A 14,186-nucleotide genomic window follows, 5' to 3' on the forward strand; every position below is an offset into this window, starting at 1 on the left:
CTAGTTGCGGCGAGCGGAGGCTACTCCTTTTTGTGGTGCTCGGGCTTCTCTTGTTGTGGAGCATGGGCTCTAGGCGCGCGGCCTCAGTATTTGTGGCATGTGGGCTTAGTAGTTGTGGCTTGCAGGCTCAGTAGTTCTGGCACATGGGCTTAGTTGCTCCGCTCCATGGCATGTGGGATCTTCCCAGACCAGGCCTCGAACCCGTGTCCCCTGCATTGGCAGGCGGATTCTTAACCACTGCGCCACCAGGGAAGCCCTGATTTAGTTTTATTGCTTGTGTTCCCATAAAGTTATGAATCCCATTGAATGCCTTGCCAGTCATTGCATTATAGAGATAGTTATGGCAGAATAATTTTGGAGCTGTAACTGACTTTAGAAGCCATTTATTTATTTGTTTGTTTATTTATTTATTTTGGCTGCACCGGGTTTTAGTTGTAGCACACGGGATCTTCGTTGTAGCATGCGGGCTTCTTAGTTGCGGCATGCGGGCTTCTTAGTTGCGGCATGCAGACTCTTAGTTTAGGCATGCATGTGGGATCTCGTTCCCCGACCAGGGATCGAACCAAGGCCCCCTGCATTGGGAGCACGGAGTCTTATCCACTGGACTGCCAGGGAAGTCCCTAGAGGCCATTTAATTGGCAGGTTCCAAATTGTGCTCTGTGGTCCTAAAGATCCTATGGTGTTTCCATACAGCCCCCATGGATGATGGAGCAGAATGGGTAGAGATGCTTCCCCATATCATCCCCAACCACCAGTTGAGCCAGCTCCTGTTTTATCAGTTTGTTTCTGCATCTAGGTAAATTTTTGGTGGAAGAAAGGACGCTACACCTAAAAAAACGAAGGAAAACAAAACAAATAGTAAAAAACCAGTTTGAAAACTACTGGTAATCCAACTCTTTTATTTCTTCAGGGGAGCAAACTTTGGCTCAGCCAGGTAAAATAATTTGCCTGAGAACACAGAACAAGGCATGGCAGAGCTAGAGTTAAAATCCCAGTCTTCTAGGTGCTCCGAGTCTGGTGTTGCAGCCACTGTGCCATATTGAATCGTGGAAGTCATCTGGATCTTCAGATGGCTTAATGAGGGCTCTCCATAGTGAGGAGAGAATATTCCTGAAGTTTGGTAGATTATATTTTCAGATGTGAAATACAGGTAAAAATTTTGTGCTTAGGATATCTTTTAACGTCTCATCCAAAATACCCTTATCTTGAACTTAAGTTTCATAATCTGAATGTTTTCTATATCATGATTTTTAAGATTATCCTAGGATCCCAAATCCTACTTTTTATAGTAGTCCATGCAAAGAACATCCTCAGAAGAGTCTTAACTCTTCATTTTAGGGCAGAATAACAAGTTGCTTTTATACCACTTCTAATCAGTTGGTAGTGGTTGGCTGGAGCGCTTGTTTCAGTGGTTTTTGAGACCCTCTTTGGATTCTGCAGGCAAGAATGTGATGATCCATAGTGATGTGTGGTATAAGCCCCCAAATGGGGCAGGGGGAGTCCATGAGCTAGATAGTATCATTTCTGTAAAGAGCACCACCTCTTCTTTTTGTGAATCTATAAGCATAAAATATAAGCTACATGTGTATTCATTCCTAAACATTGTGTTGTGCATTTTGGAGTCGGTGGCGGGGCGGGGTACGGATAAATAAGACAGAGGGGAAAATAAAACAAAGGAAGAAATTGGTCATTTTCTTATTACTCTTCCCTGTCTTTTCAAGGATAGAAGGAGGAATAAAGGGTTGCATTACTTGGTTTGTAGAGACTATGTTAATTAGTAATAGTAATTCATTTTTTGAAGAAAATGGCCCCAAATTAGTAAGGCACATACGAAAATTATATTCAAATAGAAAACATTCCTAGCAATTTTTTTTTTTTACCTCTTAGGATTTGCCTCAAAGGGCGCTCCACAAATTGAACTGAGAAATCCCAAGGAAGCTGCCTGAATCTCCTTGCATATTCGTATTCAACATTGTGTAAAGGACCAGACAAATCAAATTGGTGGTTTTTGGTAAGTACACCCGCTGGTGTCCTTTTCTTCTTCACTTAAGGAAAACGTTAAATTTTCATTCTTATGAACGAAGATGTCTGCTGTATAGACAATGTGTACCTGGTGTATGTTTATGTCGCAACGTTAGTAGTACATAGAACTTGGTAAGTCATTTGGTAAGTCATTTTGAACCGACAATATAAAATCCTTATTTCTTTGTTGTTTACATCTTTGTGGCCCAAGAGGAAAAACTACTGCTGCTGATATGTGAGCATCTTAGGAATTAAGGAAAAATGTGCATTGCTTATAAATGTCTCGCTCACAAAAAAAAAAAAAAAAAGATCAAGGGTATTTCAATCAGAGTTGTCTTTCGAAATTTTGGATGCAAGGAAGGGTCCTTTGTACAAGCTATAGAAGATACTGGTGTGTTCTCGAACAATCCTTGTGCCTTCTCTAATTTCTGTTTCCTCACCTGTCATATAAGGTAAAAATAACTACTGTTATGTTAGACTCTCCAAATCATGGCAATCCAATGAATTACAACATATGTAAATATACTGTGACAACTATATAATTCTCCACAGACAGAAGGTATTATTATTCTGTGGGTGATAATCCTATGTATGCTGTGGCAGGGATGGGGGCATAGAAGAAAGAAGCTGCTCGTATCAGCTTCACCCAGAACCTTGGATGGGCAGCCCTCCCGGCCACAGAAATGGCCCTCACTTAGCTTTGAAAGGTAGAGGCAGTAGATCCCTGTGTGTTAGGGAGGGGCTACTGGTGACACTGATTGCCCAGCAACTCCCCATGCCCCGCCGAAGTCCCTTTTCATATCCTCTAGCCTGGATTCTGGATTCAGGGACTCAGAGAGCTAAAATTGTTTTAATTATATATATTTAATTGTTTTAATTATATTTATTTTTTTCTATATATTTTTATATATTTTTTTTCTTTTTCTGAAAGCATATTAATTAAAGGAAACTTGGAAATTAAAGAATAACATAAAATTATTTATAATCCCACAATCGAAAGGTAACCACAGTTAACATTATAGTATATTTAGTCCTTTTAAAGTTTTTAAAAAAATTTCATATATATTCTAAAATATTTTTTAACAAGGTTAACAGAGTTGAGAACATGAAATAAGCATTCTAGCCTACAACTGTGCTGTAATTTTTATAGCCATTTCCATACTGCTGAACATTGTTTGTTACATCACATATAAATACATGCTATTATGTTCATTACGTTATGCTATAAATACCACAGTAGTGAACATGCCTGACTATAAATTTTACTCATGTCTCCAATTATTTTCTTGGGGTAAATTTCTATAAATGGAATTAATGAGAAGGAACTGCTTTTAATGACTACTGTAAAGCTCTTGATGTTGTCAGACTATCCTCCAGAAATGTACCAAATTATATTTGCCTTCCCATCCCCACCTATTATATATGACAATGTTCATACCACTACACACATGTACAGATTGAATTCTATCACGTTGAGAAGATGTAAAATTATAAATATTTCTACAGAAGCTCAGGAAGTATAAACCTGTTCCCTCCCCCTGGCCCAGCCCAGCCTTAACCAACACCAGGTCTCTGAAGTAGAAGACAGTATCATCCAATCGACACTGCATCCACCTTGATCTCTCAGATCTGTTCATGGGGGAAAGCACCTATGAGGCTTGCATTCATTCACTTGGCATTCATTACGACTGCTTGTGTTCATTTCTGTACTATGTGCTTCCGGGGAACAAAAGAGCTTTTCTTTGTCTCCGAGAAGCTTAATTCAGTTGGTGAGTCCAGACAAACAACAACAAAAATACTTAACCTTGGATAGGTCACTTAACTTCTCAAGACCTGCTTCTTCTTCTTTAAAGTGAGAGGTTCAATTTGTCTATATCTAAAGAGTGTCTGAGGTGGTTTTTAGTAAAAATATGTGAGTACACAAAGTAGTGAAAAACAGCAATTAAAGATATCTAAACTTTGAACGACACGATGTGTTGTATAATTTCCATTATCCCACAGTGAAAGCACACCAGTTCTTTAGGAGAAAAAAGTTTCCCTGCGTTAAATACTAGGAAAAAATTTCAAGTTAATCATATTTTAAAATGTAGAAGTAAAGTAATAGGAAAATCCTTCAAGATGGCCTCTAAGGTTTCTTTTAGCTCTAACATCTATATTCATAAGTAATAGATAAAATAGCAAAGGCCGAGGACCCCCAAAGCAAAGGGATGTCAGTGGGCTTCACAGAAATTTGGAGAGTCATGACTAGTATTTTAAAGTGATCGTTTCTACAGATGAGTTCTGTCTAATCGTCATCCTCACCACCCATACACTGAAAGTCTGTCCTAGTACTGGTACTGTTCATGAATTTTAATCAGATTTTCAAACTTTGGAACACACCAAACAGGTTTAAGGAGTAAATAAGCTTATGAATATTTAGCTATCCTTCGCCATTACCACTTACATCCACCAGGAATGTTAAAATTGTCTGACTCAACTACTGAGATACACTGAGCAATGTCAGGGAGACTGGGCCAAACTTTGGCAAGAAAGTCTGCCACTGGCCATTGCTCTCTCTTTGAAGCAGACTGTCCCTTGCATTTTAACACACAGTAGATACTTCATAAATATTTGCTGGATTCCTTTCTACTCAGATTTTGTGCCACTTTGTAATACCGGTTTGTTTTGTACTCAGAAAAAAAAGTTACATATACGTTGGAACAACTTCCAAAATCTAAAAGCATGAAGGAATTGTAATAATACCTCAGACTAGCTCTAATCTTAATCTTGGAACAAGGACACGTTTTGACTAGATTTCACACACTTGAAAAGTCTCAGTTGAAAAGCCAATATATTGATCATTTGCCTCTCTTTACAATTTGAATCGTAAATATGAAGAAAAAAGCTGCAAAACCTAGAACATCATTTGTCTAATCATTTTCCCATTTTCTCCTAAAGATCTGCATTCCTTCCTCCCTTTCATTCCATATATTAACTCTGCTGGTTTTCCATGACTCTTTTTGTGTGTGTGTGGTAAAATATGCATAACATAAAATTTACCGTTTTAACCATTTTTAGGTGTACAGTTCAGAGACATTAAATACATTCCCATTGTTGTGCAAATATCACCACCATCCATCTCTAGAACTTTCTCATCTTCCTGTACTGAAACTTTGTACGCATTAAACAATAACTCTCCATTCCTCCCTCCCCCCAGCTCCTGGCAACCACCACTCTATTTTCTGTCTCTATAAATTTGACTATCCCAGGTATCTCATGTAAGAGGAATTATACAATATTTGTCCTTTTGGGTCTGGCATGTTTCACTTAGCATAATATTTTCATGGTTCATCCATGTTGTAGCATGTGCCAGAATTTCCTGCCTTTATAAGGCTGAATAATTTTCTATTTTGTATATATACTACATTTTGTTTATCCACTCACGCGTTGATGAACATATGGGTTATTTCCACCTTTGGGCTATGTGAATAATACTGCTGTGATCATGGGTGGTACTAATATCTGTTTGAATCCCTGTTTTCAATTCTTGTGAGTATAAACGCAGTAGTGGAACAGGTGGATCATGTGATAATTCTATGTTTAAGTTTTTGAGGATCTACCATACTGTTTTCCACAGCAGCTGCACCATTTTGTATTCCCACCAACAATGCACAAGGGTTCCAATTTCTCCACATTCCTGCCAACACTTATTTCTGTGTTGTTTTAAATCATAGACATCCCAACAGGTATGAAGTGGTATATTATTGTGGTTTTGATTTGCATCTTCCTAATGATTAGTGATGTTGAGCATCTTACGCTTATTAGCTATTTGTGTATCATCTTTGGAGAACTGCCTGTTTAGCCCTTCGCCAATTTTTAAATTGGTTGGCTTGCTTTTTTATTGTTGAACTGTAGGAGTTCTTTGTATACTCTGCATATTAATTCCTTAATATTTTGAGAAATTATTTTCTCCTGTTCCATGGGTTGCCTTTTCATTCTGCTTACAGTGTTCTTTGATTCACAGAAGTTTTCGTTTTGATGTAGCCCAATTTATCCATTTTTTTCTTTTGTTGCCTGTGCTTTTGGTGTCATAGAAATCAATGCCAAATCCAATGTCATGCAGTTTTTCCTCTATATTTTCTTCTAAGAGTTTTACAGTTTTAGCTCTTACATTTAGGTCTTTGATTCACTGTGAGTCAATTTTTGTATATGGTGTATGGTAAGGGCCAGGCTTCCTTCTAAAGAGGTACTTTTCAATCCCATCATGTCTCAGTGAAGGTGTGTGTCAGTTAAGCAACTGGCACACGTATTCACATGTATGCTCATCCTCACTCACTTTTCTTTCTCGTGTAGGCTTTGGTGGTTTCCCAACAGACAGATGAGAGAAAGCTGAAGCAATTGGGGAACTAACAGCCCAGCAGGCTCAGCTCTTATAACTAGGATATAGCAGTGAGAGCTGTGAGGCAGTGGCCAGGATCAGCAAGCATTTTGATGCAAACATGCTTGATGAAATCCCCAATAAAAGAACAGCAGAGGTGCAGTGAACACTGTGGTACATGACTCTTTTTGAATTATGGTTTTCTCAGGGTATATGCCCAATAGTGGGATTGCTAGGTCATATGGTAGTTCTAGTTTTAGTTTTTTAAGGAACCTCCTTACTGTTCTCCATAGTGGCTATATCAATTGACATTCCCACCAACAGTGCAGGAGGGTTCCCTCTTCTCCACACCCTCTCCGGCATTTACTGTTTGTAGATTTTTTGAAGATGGCTGTTCTGACTGGTGTGAGGGGTGGGATAGGGAGGGTGGGAGGGAGACGCAAGAAGGAGGAGTTATGGGGATATATGTATATGTGTAGCTGATCCACTTTGTTATAAAGCAGAAACTAACACACCATTGTCAAGCAATTATACTCCAATAAAGATGTTAAAAAAAAAAAAAGAACAGCAGAGGTAGATAGCATTTTAGGCTGAGAAGAAAAAAGGGAGTGTGTGTGTATGTGTTGTGTTCGTGTGTGTGTGTGTGTGTGTGTGTGTTATATGTACATATACTTGGCAGCAGAGGGGAAGAGAGGTCACTCCATGCACTGTGACTGTGAATTTTGGGCTACAGCAAATTTTTATTTATTTATGTTCGTACAAAAATAAATTTCTCTTGGTGCTGCTTTAGAGAAACCAAACTAGATTAGCCACAGTTTTGTGGCAAACTGTATTTCCAAAACAGTTAATCCTAGTTCTGTTTTACAGTGAACAGAACCTAAATGTGCTTACAGTGTAAAATGTGAAGGTCTGCTTAGCCTTCGCTTGCAGAATCTTGAGAAGAAGAAACTACCAGGCGGTGTAAGCTGCCAGTATCACCAGGACCAAAGGTCTGCCCTGCACTCTGCTCTGACAGGCTTGGAGATAACATCGCCCCACTCACATAACTCATAGTTGCAGGATTCTGCACATGAATTAGATCCTCAACATTAGAACCCAGTATTGGCAGTTGGGCATCCAAATCTCAAATAAATTACTGTTTATCTACTAAGACTCTGACTTCAGGACCTATGAGAAACACACTGTGACCCAGTCTGTCCCCTCTTGTTTTTCATGGGGGCTGGTTTACAGACATAAACTGTTTGCTGCTCTGGGTCCTCATCTTCTCTTTACCATAAAAGGCGACTTAGAGAAAAAGGAAATAACTAAGCCTATTAAGTTTTCTGATGTCAGGTGGGATAAGCTAAGCCACACTTTCTAAAAACAGTTTGCAAGACTGGTGTACTATATTTCCCTTGAAGCATTAAAATCAGTTCATACTTTATTAACTCAAAGAACATCCAGTATTTCCCTGTGAGACTGAGAATAAATGACCAGCTTAAATCAGGGGCGTTTTTGCTGGTATGCTAAGTTTTCAATTGAAATTTTAACTCCAAGTGCACACAAGGAAAGTACAGACTGCGTGAGACGTGAACAGCAATTACATCTCCAGCAATAGTCCCAGGAATTTATTATACCTGAAAAATCATAAGCTTCCTGACACTTGACCGTTTTATTCTAAATGCCCTAGGTTCAGGAAAACTCTGGAGATATATTTTCTGTTCATTTCCATCCTTAAATTTCAGTCTATATTTCATGAGTTTCTTTAACTAAGTTCTGCTTTCTGTATAACTTTTATATTCTATGTAACTTTTATGTAAATTTCCAGTTAACTTTAACTGCCTAGTTAAATTATAGAGACTGGGAAAACTGGTTCTCCTTCCCCTCCATCCTCTTTTCTTCTCCTTCTTTTAATAAATACCTTTCCTAAGAATAGAGCAACTTCCCTATGCCCGCCCCACCAAAAAAAAAAAAAAAAACCTTAGCAACTTAGTATTTAAATAATTTGTAATTGAGAAACTCTCTTCCTTTCCCTAGTTTAAAACCATATATTACTACATTTTGTTCAAGTGGTGAATACCCGGTAAAAAGTGGGGGGTGTGTGTGTGTTATTTAAACAAGGATTAAAGCAAACAGCTACTAATCAGTAGCATCACTCGATTCCTGTAAGTTACCCTGGGGTACTTAGTAACCAGGTATTTACATTTGAAAACCAGGGATATTAAATGAGAATTTAAGATGAGAAAGAGAAAAAAATAATTAAGAAAAAGAAATTATGAAGAAATATGAATAAGGAGGAAAGACGGCAATAGTGATTTTTTTTCTCCCCTAAAACCAGAGGTCCCAGTGCTGCTTCCCCACTTTTTCCCTGCTGAACAAGAGGTTGCTTGCCTGTGTGGCAAGACAGATAGGTAAGTGACACTACTGGATCAAGAAACTTGGAGATTTCCTACATAGACATTTGTGAACTTCTATATTCTATTCAGTATCAGATTAGTTTGTGATTTCTCTTCCACGTCATTAAGACCCACTACTGCATGGTAGAGAACTGCTCGGGAGCAGAGAGAAAAGGACCCTATCCCATTGTGTGAGCTGAAGCAGTGTAACACCCAGCCTTTCAAAACACCTGCACATAAGAGAGCATATGGAAACTGCCTTCATGGTCAGGCACTGTCTTTGTGCCTATTTCCTTGTGGCGGCAGAAAATCTCTACCAAATCCCTGAGACAATACAGTAGAAGCTAAGCATATCGGCTCAGGCAAAAAAAAAAGTCATGGAAGTTCTCCAGCTGCCTGACCAGTGCCTGCTTTACCAAGAAGTGTCTAGGGAGCCTTCGATATAGTCCATCAATCAATGGTTGGCGGGGCTTTTCCCCTTGACACTGTGCTGATGCCTGAACTGTGTATTAGAAATGCCAGCTCCTGTACCAAAGCTGACCTATCCATTCTTCAGTGTGCTCCTTCTGATTATGTCGACAGACCCTGGACAGTACTTGGCATGGCTGTTTGTACACAGTTCCAAATGCAGGTAAACCACAAAAGTTAAATAAATAGATAAGTATAAATAGAAAAACATATCCAGAGCAATTTACTGGTAGTTATACATAATATTAAAATTCTTTTTGTAGCTTTATCCTACCATGTTTCTTATAAAAGGCAGTGCTCATTCACTGGTTCTTTCATTAATTTTTTCCTTTATTGAAATATTTTTTCATTCAGTGCTAGGCACTGGGGATACCAAAATAAAGGTCCCTGCCTTTGAAAAGCTTCAATTATACCTAATGAGATAAACCATATTCTTTTAATTTTTCTAATACATTTCAAACAGTGTAGAAGAAAGTGGAAATAGCCTAAAATGTCTAAAATCACTTCATAATAGAAAGTGAATTTGACTTTTTCTGTTATAAAGGGACCTTTCTCCGATGGCCCCATTTCTAATAGAGTCCAAGTTTTTATAATAAGAATTAAGCTACTGAGTATTAGGGTTTAACTTTAGCCATACTTTTGCTAGAAGGACCTGTTCTTTAAACTATCATTTTCGTTTCTCACTGTATGCAAAATAATAATAATAATAAACCAAATATCACCAGAGGAAGACCAAAGGTAGTAAAGGGAGAGTAATATTTAAACATATAATGAATAAAAAAATATAATTTGGGGGTTAGTTTAAAGTTGCATTTTCATGCATATCGTCTTTGCCTCCCACTATAAAGTTTACTTTCTTTTATATTTTTTTTCTCACAAAGAGCCTATTATAGTCGTATTGTTGTGGTATTTAAAAATATTTTTAATTTCAAAAATAACCCGCATTCAACTTAAACATTTGTAGAAGAAAGTAACCCATGGCTTATTCAGCATTGAGAGTATTTCTGGCCAAATGCTATTTCACTGTAACTATTGCCTTGGGATACTTGGCAATGAAATACAAGGACATCAACATTAAACAGGATCTGGTTTTTTTCTGTGGTAGCAGATATTTTTTCATAGTCAGAACTGAAATGACTAATGTTAACCAAACAAAATCAGAAGGTCACACCTAAAACTGAAGCTAATGTTTGACTATGTCACTCCATTTCAGAGTCTTTGTTTCAGAACAGACAATTTGTCATTTTTCTTACAAAGAGACCTATGATATTCTTATAGACTACTATTTGACATACCACCAGAAGGTAATATAAGAACATATCCCATAGAGCATTTACTCATGTATAATATGGCAGAGTAATAATAGACCATATTATTACTATATAACTTGCAAATATAGTTTGAAATTGGAGGAAAGGAAGAGCATTTACACATCATCATAAAGACTGTGTAAGCTTATGTTTGGGAAAGTTCACTTTCTAAATCTGTTTTGGCATAAATTCAAGAAACTAAGCAAAATGAAAAATATTCTTTACACACAAATTTTAGAATTTTTAAAAAGCTATAGGTATCTGGATCTCTACTCTATTTGGACTGCCCAGATTTTGTCTTGAATATAAATGGACTCTATTGTCAAACAGAAGTTAAACTAGAGACTATCATCCCAAAGATAAGGTTCCTTTATTAAATTATAATTCCAATTTTATCACTGTGTAATTGTGATCTTGAGCTTAAGCACATGATCATCCAGTTTCTCCATCAAGCAAATGGGACTGATACTTTGGCATAGTTTGTAGGTATATATCAGTATAGGGAAGGTATATACAGGAAAGATATATATAGAGAGAGAGAGATCGATTTTGTAATAACTTGAATCATATTCTAGATGACATAGGGGACTTCCTATCTAAAGGAACTCTATTATAAATCCCTTTGCAAATTAAAGAATATTTTTATAATAAAAATAACCATTCATCAAACTACCGGTTCATATATTCCAATGATGGCACATAAAGTTTTTCTGTGAATATTATTCCCAGGTAACTTTCTTAAACTTGCAGTGGTAATTTGAATATATCATAGTTAATAAACAATATTTACTGCTACATTCAATGGGTAGACACAAAGCATTAGTGTAGGTATACTAAGTAGTGATAAAAAGAATATAATACACAATTGAACAAATATCAAAAAGAACATAGTGCTTGCTTTTTGCATAATCATTAGCTTTAAAAATGCATCATTATAACATTTCACATTTACAATGTCTTAAAGCATTTTCCTATATAAATATAGAACATAATAGCTATAGAAGTTCCCTTCCAGTTTATCCACAAAACTCTGGGAGTAAATTCCCTCAGATTCTTTAGCTTTTAAAATTAAATTGTCAAGCAGACAATTCGTGATTCTAAGCTGTGGCTATATAGTTCTCTCCCAAGAGAACATCCTTGAAAAACGTCTGCTATTTTGCCCAACTGAAATAATAATAATTTAAAAATTATATAGGATATGAAAATATAAAATGTAGTCAATTTGAGCATTTAATATAGCCCAGTACTTTTCTAAGTGCTGTATATGCATTATCATTTAATCTTCACAACAGCGTGAGGTATATTATTACCATTTTATAGATGGTGAAACTGAGGCGCACAAAGATTAAAGTGACTGGTGTGATGACACTTGTTTCTCAAGCGGTGGAGCCAGGGTATAAGCCAGGCAGTCTGATTCCAGAGCCTGGGTTGGGTAAGCCCATCCCACTGCCACATCGTGGTCCCATATTCTCACTTAAAACATTTGGATTATGTGAATTCTAGTCCCTAAACATTTCCATTTAAGAATTTAATTCAATAGATTGTTTTAAGTCTAAAAATTATCATTTGAACCTATTAACTACTTTATAAAGGGCCAGAAATAGGCTATGGAACAGTTTGTAGAACTCTCTGAAGAGGAGTGGGGAGGGTGGGAGGTGCAGTGAGGCATTTGGTAGAAAGGAATGGTTTTCCAACAATTTTGCTGTGGATCTGTGCTTGAGTTTCCCTTCAACTCTGTTAACCAATGTCCATCTCTCCTTGATATTGTTTTTATTCTGTTAACACTGGCTATCCCTAACTCTCCTATTACTAAGAAAATAGCAAAGGCAGAGTACCATGGTAGAAAGAGCTTGGACTTTGTCATCAGCTAAATTTCAATTCTGAGTGGTCTTGGGTAAGTTATTTGATTGCTCTGAGCCTCGAGCTCCTGATCTTTAAAAAGGAGGCAATAATAGCCAACATTTATCAAACCCTTAGTATATACTTGGTTTTGTTCTAAGCACTTGGTATATATTGTGTAATTTATTCCTCACAGTGACGCCCTGAAATAGTGATTATTATTACCACCAGTTTCATTTTGCAGATGAGGGTGGTGCGGAACGAAGACTTTAAGTAACTTAACCAATGTCATACAGCTCCATAGTTAAAGAACTAGGGCTCAAACCCAGGAAATCTGACCCTAGACCAGGTCTTCTTCTATAAAGCGCCAGACAGTAAATATTTTAGGTTTCGTGGACGACACTAGTCTCTGCTGCAGCAGTTCAACTCTGCCATTGTAGCATGAAAGCAGCTGTAAACAATATGTAAACAAATGGGCATGGCTACATTCCAACAAAACTTTATAAGAACAGCCACAGGGTTGAATTTGGCCCTCTGGCTGTAGTTTGCTGATCCCCTGCTCTAGAGCCTGCATTTTAAACTTCATCTCATAGGGATGTCACAAAAAATCAAATAACTTCCTTAAGGTGACTTATGCACATAATAATTGCTCAAAAATCGTAGCTATCATTAACTCAAGAGTTTTTAAACCATACGTTACGGAAATTCTTTGATTATTTGTGGCCCATCTCCTTCCCTCCAGGGAGGATTGCATTTAAGTCATCTATTGTCTTTTATGCCACCCTCTTCGTAGCATGTAAGTAAAATACACTCTCCAGCCACATTTCCAGAAATGCTAGACATGCCTGAAATCATCTCACTGTGCTAAATGATGGCAGTCAGCAGAGTGTTTGGCTTATAAAGATGCTCAGTAAAATTGATTTTGATTTTCATGATTTTAATTAATTCATTCCACTACGACATCATCGGGTATTATGTTCGCAGTAATGCGATATATGATAATGTAACTTTAAGTGTAGGAGGATAAGGGGAGCTTCACCTTGCAGAATTTCCATCTGTCTCTAAATGTAATTAAACCAGATGCGCAGATTTTCAGTCCTTGTCCACCTGTTATAGCTGGGTCACTCCTTGGGTTCTGTTTTGACCCATGGTTCATTGTTGCTTGTATACTTTATGAAGGCACTGTCATACCTTCGGCACTCAATAAAATGTTAATTGAAAGAACATATGTGTCCTCCTAGGGTTAAATCTTAAGTGGCTGCCCATCTTTGCTCAGGATGTTTGCTCTGCTCTCCCTCCTCTCCCTCCTTCTTTGTCCACCCTTGCTAGACTAGGAACCCTAAGGACTGTGCAGTAGTCACCACTGTATCGCCAAGCACCTAGCATGGCCTGGCATACAGCAAGTGTTCAGTCACTTCAATCAGCAAGTGTTTGATTGAATGAATGAACACATACACAAATATTGTTTGATCATCTATTTCATCAGTTCATTGCCTTCTGCCTAAGGGGTACAGAGGTTGATTTTAGTATCAGTAAATTGACTGTGTTCCAGGAGCACATTTACAGTGATTGTTCATAGTGTGTCTTTAAAAAAAACAACTCTGAATCTTTTTTTTTTTTTTAATTTATTTATTTTTGGCCACGTTGGGTCTTCGTTGCTGTGCGTGGGCTTTCTCTAGTTGCAGCGAGCGGGGGCTGCTCTTCGTTGTGGTGCGCAGGTTCCTCATTGCAGTGTCTTCTCTTACTGCAGAACACGGGCTCTAGGCACGCGGGCTTCAGTAGTTGTGGCACACGGGCTTAGTTGCTCCGCGGCAT

General features: G+C 37.7%; 1 protein-coding gene across 3 annotated transcripts in view; it reads left to right on the plus strand.

Moving 5' to 3' along the window:
- The window catches only part of RBM47 (RNA binding motif protein 47), a 166,237-nt gene that overhangs the window by 128,318 nt on the left and 23,733 nt on the right, over positions 1-14,186 (plus strand). For all 3 annotated transcript variants that reach the window (XM_060148307.1, XM_060148308.1, XM_060148306.1), the window contains exons 3-5: positions 1,888-2,011; positions 6,355-6,553; positions 8,697-8,769. In XM_060148307.1, coding sequence (XP_060004290.1) covers positions 6,493-6,553; positions 8,697-8,769 — 134 coding nt within the window. In that variant the 5' untranslated portion in view covers positions 1,888-2,011; positions 6,355-6,492. The remainder of the gene's footprint in view (positions 1-1,887; positions 2,012-6,354; positions 6,554-8,696; positions 8,770-14,186) is intronic.

Source organism: Lagenorhynchus albirostris, chromosome 4, assembly GCF_949774975.1.
Source record: "Lagenorhynchus albirostris chromosome 4, mLagAlb1.1, whole genome shotgun sequence".
Classification (NCBI taxonomy): domain Eukaryota; kingdom Metazoa; phylum Chordata; class Mammalia; order Artiodactyla; family Delphinidae; genus Lagenorhynchus; species Lagenorhynchus albirostris.